This window comes from Dromiciops gliroides, chromosome 3 (assembly GCF_019393635.1).
Source record: "Dromiciops gliroides isolate mDroGli1 chromosome 3, mDroGli1.pri, whole genome shotgun sequence".
Lineage (NCBI taxonomy): Eukaryota > Metazoa > Chordata > Mammalia > Microbiotheria > Microbiotheriidae > Dromiciops > Dromiciops gliroides.
Window position 1 is genome coordinate 421,003,015 of NC_057863.1, and position 12,300 is coordinate 421,015,314.

Sequence of the window (12,300 nt, forward strand, 5' to 3'; positions counted from 1 at the left end):
ATATGCCATTTGAGTAGGTAACCTAGGCCAGAGAGAGAAGAGAAGGCTGGGTCTTTACTATTCTGGTATCTTAGAATCAGAGATTTATAGCTGATAAGAATTTCAGATACCATCTGGTTCAAGGACACAGGTTACTGAAGTCTTTTCTAACACAGTGTTCTCTCTCTCTCTCTCTCTCTCTCTCTCTCTCTCTCTCTCTCTCTCTCTCTCTCTCACACACACACACACACACACACACACACACACACACACACACACACACACACACACACACACACACGGGTTCAGGCTTTCCTTGCCAGGTACCACTGCTTAATAGTTTTAAAATGTAGTTTTCATCCTTGCCCAATATTTAGGAAAATTAACACTATTTTCTTCATTGGCTGATATCCCACAGCTATAGTTATACTCCCATCTCTTGGGTGAAGGTTAAATCAAAGCTATTAAATTAAATTATTGGGAAAGTAATAGTAATGGTCCCTGAGAACCAAGCAAAGGGACCCATTGTTCATGGAGCCAAGAATAGTTTGGAGTTTATGCCTTCATCAAGCTCATTCTGTTATTACTCTCTATAAACAACACTAAGTGGGATGTAATAAACTTTTAACAATTAGTGAAGAAGATGGACACCTCATTAAAAAGAATCTGAATCCCTGGAATAGGATACTTCTGGAGGCAGCTAGGCAGTACAGGGAAAAGAGCAAGGGCCTGGTGTCATGAAGACCTGAGTTCAAATTTCCTCAGATACTCATCAGCTGTGTGACTCTGGGCAAGTCACTTAACCTCTGTTTGCCTCAGTTTCTTCATCTGTAAAATGGTGGTAATAATGCATCCACTTCTCAGGGTTGTTGTGAAGATCAAATGAGAAAATATTTGTAAAGCAGTAACTTGTAACACAGAACCTGTCACATCATAGGTGCTATATACATACTTATTCTTTCCCTCCTTCCCACTCCCTTCTGATCCTCAACCTATAGTCCCTGACTGGTTCTAAACATATATTTAATTCAATAAATGGATGTTAAACATCAACTATTTACAGGAATGGAGGGACTGAGGAGAACAAACATTTATTAATAACCTACTCTAGGCCAGACACTTTTCCAAGTGTTTTGCATCTATTGTCTCATTTAATCCTCACAACAACCGTGGAAGGTGGGTACTATTATTATCACCAATTTACAACTGAGGAAACTGAGGCAGACAGAAATTAAATTACTTACCCAAGGTCATACACCTTGTAAATATCTGGGATTAGATTTTAATTCATGTCTTTCCCAAGCCTGGTGCTTCATCTTCTGGACCATCTAGCTTTCCATACAGAGCATTTTGCAGAATTAACAAAAGTTAGGTCATAGAATAATAGGCTTTATTCATGGAAAGGAGTTTGGGAAGCATCTGGTTCCCTCCCTCTTCTCTATCACTTCATATAAGGAAGGCAAAAAGACAGTCCCTGTCCTTGTGGACTATACTATATAAAACTGAACATAACTATTTACATATATTATACAAAATAATATATACTAGGTGTATTAAGGAGATGCAAAATAAAGTCTTTTTATTTGTGTTCTGAAAGGAAAGATATTATATATCAGAGGACTAGTATCTTTAAAAGAGACCATCACAGTGACCTATATTTGAGCTACCCTTGCAAGGACAGGTAAGAATTCAATAGAAGAGGAAGAAGAAGAAGGAGATCGTTTTTGGTTTTTTGGTTTTTTTTTTTTCCTGAATCTAAGCAGCTAGGTGGCACACTAGACAGAGTACTGGGCCTGGAGTTAGGAAAATTCATCTCATCTTCCTTAGTTCAAATCTGGCCTCAGACACTTTCTAGCTGTGTGACCCTGAGCAAATCACTTAACCCTGTTTGCCTCAGTTTCCTCATCTGTAAAATGAATTGGAGAAGGAAATGACAAACCACTCCAGCATCTTTGCTAAGAAAACCCCAAAATGGAGTCACAAAGAGTCAGATACGAATGAAATAGCTGAACAATAAGTTAAATAATATAATATATAATAACAATAACAAATCTAGGGGTAATTGTTAGGAACAGTAAAGAGGAAAGATAGAGAGTGAGGTAGTTTGGCTGGAGTATATAATATGTGTCAGGATTAGAATGCAATAAGGGTGGACAAGGAGAAGGAAAATATGATGGACCTTGGATCTCAGGCAAAGGAGCCTGGATGATAGTGACTGACAATGGTGAAAACAGTGAAGAGTTTAGGGGAAAGGGAATTACCTTTGTTTTGGATATATGTTTGTGGTATCAGTGAGACATCCAGATATCCCACTGTTGAGACAGTTGGGAGATGCTAGTCTAGAGTCTGAAAGGAAGGTAAGAGCTAACTATAGATGACATCCAATCCAATGAGCGTCCCCCCCCCCCACCCTGATATTGCTGACAGAGGAACACATGTTGCTCATTCATCTACTCTTCAATAAGTTGGTTTTCAATTGGTTCATGCATGTTTTTCTCCTTCTACTGAATCAGAGAGAGCATATAGCCACTAATTTGCATCTACTAACAAGATAGCACAATACTTAGTACATAGTAGAAACTCAATAAACTATTAAACATTGGGTAACATGCAAGACAATTTTAAAACTACAAGGGTTTATCTTATTCATGTAAGAGCTTTGAGAAGAACAGTAGCTTTTATTTATTTACAAGCTGCTATAAAATTTAGAAAAACTAAATTGACCTCGATTTTCCCTTTGGGATAAGAGTTATAGAAGACCCCCATTAAAGTGTCTGTCCTCTAACATTTAAATGTATTTCTGTAAGTGGTCCATCTGACCAAACTCAGTACTGTGTGCAACATACTATTACAGTCACACAGTCTCAGGACTAGAAAGGAATCTAGAGAACATTTAGTTCAATCTGTCTGTCCACAACAAAAGAATTTCCTCTACAAATTACCCAATGAGTAGTCATCCAACCTCTTCTTAAAAGACTATCAGTGATGGGAAACCCTTAACTCACAAAACAACCCATTATACTTTTGGATAGCTTGAATTGTTAGGAAGTTTTACTATCCATCAAACCTGAATTTTCCTCTTTGTAAGCTCCACTCACTGCTCTGAATTCTGTACTGAAATACACAGACTAAATCTAATTCCTTTTTTACATAAAGATCTTACAAGTTCTTAGAGACAGTTATCATGTCTCCTCTAAGTTTTCTCTTAAGAGGCAGCTAGGAATATTGGTCAATGAAAAACTGAATGACTTAACTATTCTCAGCAATTCAGTACTGATCCAAGACAATTCCAAAGGACCCATGATGAAGGATACTATCTACCTCCAAAGAAAGAACTGATATTGATTGCACAGACTCAAGTACGCTATTTTTCACTTTCATTTTTTTTCTTTTATGCAAAATTTCTTATAGAAAATCACTAATATAATAATGCTTTACATAACTGCATATGTATAACCTATATCTGATTGCTTACTGCCTTTGGGGAGAGGGGAAGGAGGGATAGAATTTGGAACTCAAACCTTTAAATAAAAATGCTTATTATAAAAAAAAAAGAGGGGGCAGCTAGGTGGCACAGTGGACAGAGCAACAGCCCTGAAGTCAGGAGGACCTGAGTTCAAATCTGGCCTCAGACACAACACTTAGTAGCTGTGTGACCCTGGGCAAGTCACTTAACCCCAATTGCCTCACCAAAAAAAAAAAAAAAAGAGGCACTTAGGTAACTCAGTAGATTAAGTATTGGACCAAGAGTCAGAAAAATCCAAGTTCAAATCTGGCATCAGATACTCAGCTGTGTGATTCTGGGTAATTCATTTAACCGCACTCTTCTTCATTTGCTTATCTGCAAAATCGAATAGAAAAAGAACACCTACATCCCAGGGCTATAGCAAAAATAAAATGAGAAAATATTTGTATAGTACTTTGCAAACCTCAAGGTGCTACCTAAATGCTAGCTATTGTTGTTGTCAAAACACCATTAGGTCCAGTTGATAGTTACACAGCAAATTAGTAATGACAATCTTGGTCTCTCACCTCTGGACATTTAGATCTGTGTTTTTGTAAATTAAATTGATATAGCTATAGATACCAGTCCTAGGTAAGCATATATTAATTTATTAATATAATACCAGGAAAAGATTGACCATGTGTCTCCCTAACTTTTCAGGGAGAGCGCTTCAGCATGACAGTTAGACCCAGAAGATCTAGAAGACCTAGAATACCTCGAGGACCCCTTGTGATGTCTTCCAAGGTTTTTTTTCCTCTTTTGATAGAGGCTGGTCATTATACACTGATTTAAGATAATTGGTTAGTATCAATCAGTTCCATTAGTTTATATGACTTGAAGGTGATCTACATTAAACTGAATGCTAGGAATGACATCAGGGAAAAGAATGCAAAAAACCCTCACTCAAGTTGCTTAAGGTAAAGTCCATTATCTAGGTGTGGTTTAATTCTATCAGTTCTTCACTAATCCAGACAAAAGAATTTATCTTCATTCCTTTTGTTCACTTGGGTTTGACTCAGATGAGATTTGATGAAGTTTTTCAAGGAGACTCTGACTTTCTGGATGGGGTGGGGAGAAAGACTGAGAAAGTGATCTCTGGGTCCCCCAAGAAATCCATTATTAATAATTATTTTCTCACAAATCCTTCCTAAAATGTGGTTTCTGGGATTGAATATAATACCCTAGGATGTGATCTAATGAGAGCACAGCTTAGTAGAATAATCACTACCCCTGTCCTGACACTATGCTTTTCTTACTGGAGTCTAAACTTTCAAGACTTTGTTGGCTCTCCCGTCACAATACTGACTCATATTGAGTTTGTAGTTTGCTAGAACATCCAGGTCTTTTTTTAAATGAACTGATGCTTAACCATGTCTCCCCCTTTCCCTCATCTTGTACTTGCAAAGTTCATTTTTTAATCCAAGGGTAATACTTGACATTTATCCCTGTTTTAATGCCCTGAACTCATTTTGAATTCCAGCCCAACATTCTATCCCACTGAGACCTTTTTGCATCTTGATTCGATCAACCAGTGTGTTAAGTATTCTTGCCAGCTTCATGTCATTTCCAAAATTACTCCAAGGGAAACTAGAAAAACTCTTGCAAATTTACTTGGGCTATAGATTTACTAGTTTTCTAACCCATACATCTTTCAGAGATACCTGGAGACATATTTATACAATTATGTACAGAACCACTTGACTCTCAGACTGAATTTCCCCAGCAATAAAATGGAGAGATTAATAGTTAGTATCATTATAGAGATGGTATAACAATGAACTGAGATGGTACGTGTTGTGCTATATAAATGTCAGTTATGCATAAGGAAGAAGCAATTCTATCTCTGGAGATAGAGGTAGGATTATCTCTATCATCAGGCAGAACAGAGGCTAAAGAAACAAATTATAAATAAATATCATCCTAAAGTTATAAACAGTTTTAACAACATTTGATTTGTTAGTTTCATGTGTTAGAGATCTGTGTTTCTCATTCACTGCATCATCTATCTCTAGGCATATAGGCTTTTTAAAAATGGTGTTACATAGTATAGTAACTACCAACTGGTTGGTCACCCATTTTTTTATTTATGAATTCCTACTGACCTCTAAGGGCAACTAGGTGGAGCTGGGGACAGAATGTTGGGCCTAGAGTCAGGAAGATTCCTCTTCATGACTTCAAATCTGATCTCAGGCACTTACTAGCTGTGTAATCCTGGGAAAGTCACTTAACCCTGTTAACCTTAGTTCCTCATCTGTAAAAATGAGCTGGAGAAGGAAATGGCAAACCATTCCAATGTCCTTGCCAAGAAAACCTCAAATGGGATCACGAAGAGTCAGACAACCGAAAATCAACGATCTCAACAAAAACTGATCTCTAAAATCTCTGTACAAAGCAGGGGATTCGGAACCTTTTTTGTCAACCTATTATTGCATTTTCCTAATTATCCACATATGAGCAGATAGATAGGAGGTACACTGGATCAGGAAGACTCATCTTCATGAGTTCAAACCTGGCCTCAGACACTTACTTACTTACTTACTTAAAATGAGCTGGAAAAGGAAATGACAAACCAATTCAGTATCTTTGCCAAGAAAACCCCAAATGGGGTCACAAAGAGTTAGACACAACTGAAATAACTGAACAACAATTATCCACATTTTTATTCTGTTCAAGCACCATAAATTATATTTGCTGGTTGTCTTTATTATTGTTACATATTTTAGAAGCCAATAATGTAGTTTTAGTGTATACATGCCATTGCACAACACTTTTTCCCGTACAGGAAAATCTCATGTTCAGAGTTATGTCCTTTCATACACAAATAATGAAACTACATACATTTTGGTGCATTTCTTAGAGACTTTATATAAAGAAGAAATGTACATTTGGAATTTCAAGTAGAATCACTATCTTCAAATATTCGCTTTGGTTTCTTCTTTTTCCTTCCTTCCTTCCTTCCTTCCTTCTTTTTTTTTTTTATTTCCCCTGAATACTTTATTTTGTCTTGCATTACAAAGCCCTCAGCAGACTATATCTGAAGTAACTTATTCAATTCTGGGAACCACATTTTAGGAAGAATATTGGTAAGAAAGATTTTGAGAGGTAGATGACTAGAATGGCAATGTGTATAAATTATGGATCATGGTTCGGGACTGTGGGAGGAACTGAGAATTTTTAACATGGAAAAGAAGAAATTTAGGGAAGGGCCAAGAAATAGGGTATGATATCAGTCTTCAAGTATCTAAAAGACTGTCATGTGTAAAAGATATTAAACTTGGTCTGCTTGTGTCCCTACAGGGTAGAACTAGTGAGTCCAAATTGCAAAGGAGAATATTTCTTTATTGTAAGCAGCAATGAAACATTTATTATGTTTATTCTTTGTAATATTCAAACAGATGTTAATCTATATTTTGCTGCTGCTGCTGCTGCTGCTGCTGTTCTTGCTGTTCTTATGTGTGTTTTGCTCTGGACCTGGTCCAAGGTCACACAGCTAATTTGTGTCAAAGCTAAGTTTCAAACCCAGGTCTATCTGACACCAAGGGTGACCCTAAATCCAGTGCTTCCTCTTTAGACTGAATTCAGGTTTTATCAAATGCCTCTCTATGTCACTCCACCTGAGCTGCACATTGACTTGCACAACAGATAACAAATCAAGAATAAGATTCTTACTTACTAAAGGGTCAAGGATGTCTGAATTTTGGAGGAAATGGTGTATTCCTCCCTTCCCTTAGTAATCTCCCTTAGGAGATTCTTAGAAATTGAGTGGAGAAGGGAAAACTAACATGCAGGCAATTAGCTCATAAACTGTGCCTATTCAAAGAACAGGGTCTCCTGCGAAAATTGGGTATGAATGAGAAACTACTAAGTACCCACTTAAAATGATTAGATTTTTAGTCACCTAGTTTAAACTTGGCCAACCCTGAGAAGGAGTGTCCTCAGAGGCTATGGACTGCATCATCAACAGGGAACCAGTCTCAGCCACACTACTTGAAGAAGCTCCCCTTCAGGGGAGGGAGAAAAAGGTAGAAAAAGGGACCCAAACAGGAAGTGACTCACTTACTCTCTGTCTCTCTCTGGCCTTGGAGGAGCATTCTGAGCAGACTAGAGACTGACTGCTGACTTCCATAGAAATTACGGACCCCTGGTGGTGAGTAAAATCCAGCCCTTTGAATTAGCTGAGCTGAAAGCATGTTTGGGTCTCAGATAGCCCTTGATAGAGCCAGGGCAATTATCCATTTTCCTTTTTCCCTATTCCCTTGTCCTTGACTTTATTAATTTCACCTTTGCTGTGTATTTTATTCCTATTAAATAAAACCTAATTTGTTTGTGGAAAAGAGGCTGTTAAGCTCCTTTCTTATTGGCCTGGGAGAAATAACTAAAAAAGGCGGTTCAGAGGGGAGGGAAACTTTGGACCTAGAAGTCCCTCATTTTTTTTGAACCCCAATATTTGGCAAGCCACCCAATTAACTCTCCCTATATTAAATTTGGCCCCTACATTTCTAATGAACCTTTTATATAAACTAGCAAAGTTTTGTTAATCTATACTTTTAAATTGTGAAAAGTCATACTACAGAGGATGCTGAAAAATCCCCATGGGCTAATAATATTTATGTTATTTAAAGAATAAGGCCTCTTAATTACCTACTATTGTTTTATAAGCCTTCAAGGATCTGAAATAGGCACAAAATAAATATTTAAAGGGAATTTCATAAAAGAGGATATGCTATAAAATGGAATAATGATTATCTACAAAATATTCCAAAGGTAAACTAAAAGTACTGGAATGTTAAAAAGAGGGAGAAAGCCAATCATTTATTAAGTGCTTACTGTGCACCACTATTTGTAAAATGAAAATACCTTCAGCAGTAACATAAAAATCTCAAAAAGAAATTTCTCTAGGAAAATTTTTACTTATATGTAATTACCAGCTCTGCTTAATTTGTGAATGTATACAAAATGAAGAATGTCAATGTACAAAGTATACCAAATAAAAGAAGTGAGTAATAGATCTGTTAATACTATTCCTACTCTCTTATTCACCCAAGTTTGAAATCTTGGGTTGTCCTTGACTCTTTCCTTTTTCTCACTCCTCAAAATTCTAACCATGGTAAAAAACAATACAAAACAAAGCAAAAAATTCCTGTTGATTCTACCACTGCCATTTCTCTCATCTGTCTCCACTACTTTTGTTGAGTCACATTAAACTCGTCTACAGTTTCCAACAACCTACCCACCAACAATTTCTCCTCTCTCTAATGGATTTTGCATTATGTTATCAGACTTATTTTCTTAAAACACCATTCTGATCATGCCACTTGTCTGCTCTCAAACCTTCAATTGCTCACCATTTCTATAGGGTAAAGTTCATTCAAAAATACCTGAATACCCATTACTTCTCTACACAAACCTTCCACTGCTACCAATCTCTACATGCATCCTTTGTTTCTGTAACCTTCTTGTTTTTGTCATTGTTTTTTCTTCTACATGAATCCACCCACCTATACCCCCTTCACCATTTCTACCTGTTGAAATCAAACCCATGCTTCAATGTGCAGTTCAAAGACTACATTCTTTATAAAGCCTCCCCTTGTATAGTCCTCTGGTCTGGACTTTGGTTGTCCCTGGACTCTGGTTGTCTGTGGACTCTTACTTCTTTAGCTGTTGAACTGCTGAATTTTCACTAATCCTTAGTATAGCATTGTCAGTGATCAAATTAAACAGTGAGAGTATTTCAAAATATAACTCATATTTAAACTTGATATATATAGCATATTACAGTACTGTGAATAAAGGTGAAGTGTTTAAGATAGAATGGGAAAATAATAAATGGAGACTTGCAATGTGAGTCTGGGACCAGTAATTTTAATCCTTGTGCTTCTTAAAGTTAAATTTGAACTCAGATTTATTTTGGAAATGTATATAGATGTCATTAGAAGGGTAGAAACCCAGAAGTTTTGATTTTCTGTGTGAGGGAGTATAATTGATCATCATTGGGGGCTTTCTTATTTCTGTTAACAAGTACAAAGTTCCAAAGGGCTGAGTTATTATTCTATTTGCATCCTTGTTGACAACAGTTATTCCACCTTTAAAAGATTTCAAATAGAAGCAATGTTTCCTTCCTCTGAACTCCTGTCTTTCTACGTGTACCACTTTTGTGACTTTACTTGTCTTGTGTTTCCCACTATCATATTGCCAAAGAAACGAAAGGGAACTTGAAAGCCTTCTAGCTCAACCTGTATATAAATAAAAATCCCCTTCTACATTATCACCAATAATTGAGCGTCCAGCCTTAACTTGTAGACATCTAGTGAGGGGGAGTCAACCACCTTTAGACAAAGCCCATTACAGTTAAAAAAAAAAAAGACTGATCTTGAGTACAAGGTCCAGATTTGCATTGCCCTCAGAACTTAGCGCATTGCCTTGATTATAGTGGGAACTTATTACGGTTCTGCCAAATCAATTCTAAAACTACAATAAGGCTCTTGAAGATTTTGGAGGACTTAGGTGCCCCTACTTCAGAGAAATATCCACAAATTCAACCTAGAACAAATACAACCAAAAAAGCCTCTACGAACACCATATGAATGTCCTAGAAAGAAAGAACAGATTAAAAGACCTCTTCAAGCTTCTAAGGACCTTTAAAGTTATCTCTTTGCTTACATGGGAATCAGGTGTAAGAAAATCTCTATGTGAACTAGCAGACCTGTGCTTGGATCATATATTAAGGGGCATATGATAAAGTGGATAGAATTCCTTACTTTATTTGACACTTGGCTATTTCAAACTTGTATGCACTTAAAGTTAATTAACTTAATTCCTCTGTTCTTTTAAATAAGTTGTTTAACTTGAAAGGCATAGAAAATACCACCATTACAGTAAACGATCAATTTTACTGCTTGATATGTATGTATATAACTGGTAAATGGTTATCCATACCCCTTAAAAAATAATTTTCAAGTTTCAATTTCTGACTTTACACAACTTTGTACTATCTGCAAAGGAGAACATCCATGGAAGAAATAGATAATGTTAAATCAACTCTACCCATTCATTTAATTAAACCTTGCTTTAATCAAAGCAATCAATTTCCCTTTCAGCTTTGCAATAAAATTCATAGATATCTTGGTGATATCAGTTATCCTAGTTTCACATAGCAACTACTTTTCTCCATTGCTGCCCAGTCAGCAGAAAACCCCTACTGTTGTTGCATTTTTTGAAAAAATCTCACTGCTGAGTACCACCTTTGGAAGTAGTTTTGCCAGGTCCAACCTTTAAAGATCCTGTTACCCACTGCTGATTCAGATGTTATAACAGCACCTCTAGAAATATTGTATCCAAACATCATTGACTTTCTGAACTGGGCAAAAAACAAAATGCTCATTTATCCTCTGAAATAAATTCCCAAAGCCAATTTCAACCTTTTCTTTTCCCTAGCTTACTGATTCCACCGATAACAATATTCCTACAGTCTCCCACTGCTTTTGACCTCACTCCTATTACATCTTCAAAGGCTTGCCACATGTTCTTTCTACTCAATCACATTTATTCCAATGTCCCTTAAAACCCCTTTCCCAATTTCCACTTCGAAATTCACATATCTGTATTAACCTGAAAAATATTGGAGGGTGGGTGTTTACACTAACTTTCCAGAAAAGCACTTTTTCCTGTAGCAAAACTTTTTAAATAGAGTTGTTTCAAGGGCTTGTTTACTCATGCTCTCAGCTGCCAATAAGCAAATGCTAATGCTTGGAGAAACTGGATATGGCTTCATCATTCAGAGCCCAGTCCATTAAAATGCAGTAACTTGAACAAACATGCCCCAGAATGAAAGCACAATTTCTTCTTTTTAGTTTGTTCTCTTGTTCTTCATTCCAGAGAGGTTAAAATGGTCATAATGTGTACATTAAAAGTACAGCAGCTCCTTTTTCAAGTGTCTATGGTCCCCCTCCACCCTCCAGTTTTTCCTGATATCAATTAAAATGCAACTAAGGATAATATGTTGCTTAGTCCATTTGTTACGGAGTGATAATCACAAAGAAAGCAATATTCAAGGCTGTGACCTGATCTGCCACTAAAATCATTTCCAGACAATATATGTAGGGGTGAAAAGTTTAAACTATACATTTATTAGAGATCCTGATTCCATTTCAAAGACATTAAAGCATGTCTGAAGATCACCTATTTGGGGGCAATAAAACATGTCTGCTAGAGTAAGAATGAACCTATGGTATAATTCATATCCTATAACCATTCAGATGTGTTTTTCTAGGAAATAGTTGTACAAAATTACTACTTCTTAAAACAAAACAGCTCTAATATTATAGCATAGTTAAATGAAATAATAAAGTCCTTTTACCTTTGCATTATAGGGAATATAGTGTTTCGATAAAGCCTCAGGAGTATGCATCCATGTTTTATCTGAAATGGAGAACAGTAGCATTTGATTAAGCACATATTATCATATTCATGTTTTTATAATTAGTTAATTGGTGTGATGAGCATGGCTGCCCAAGTCAAATTATACACAACGAAATATAAAGAACTAGAAGAAATCTCAGATCACAGAGTTCAACTCCCCCATTTTATAGATGAAATAATTTAAGACCAAGAGAAGTTAAAAGATTTGTTCACATTCATATTCATAGGGTCAGAGGCAGAATTTGAACCCAGGTGCTCTGACTCATTCCAGAACCAGTGAACACAATTAATTACTCAAAATATATAGGTGAAGGACATACTATTTATTGAAGCCTTCCCCTTTTTTGTGAAATATATTGAAAAAAAAGTTTAAGTAGTTCCTAGATGACTAATTTCCC

At 36.4% G+C, this 12,300-nt stretch overlaps 1 protein-coding gene across 7 annotated transcripts in view; it reads right to left on the minus strand.

Annotated features, from left to right (window-relative positions):
• GULP1 (GULP PTB domain containing engulfment adaptor 1) overlaps nt 1-12,300 on the minus strand; it is a 370,363-nt gene that overhangs the window by 141,869 nt on the left and 216,194 nt on the right. For all 7 annotated transcript variants that reach the window (XM_043998703.1, XM_043998701.1, XM_043998704.1 and 4 more), the window contains one exon: nt 11,841-11,902. In XM_043998703.1, coding sequence (XP_043854638.1) covers nt 11,841-11,902 — 62 coding nt within the window. The remainder of the gene's footprint in view (nt 1-11,840; nt 11,903-12,300) is intronic.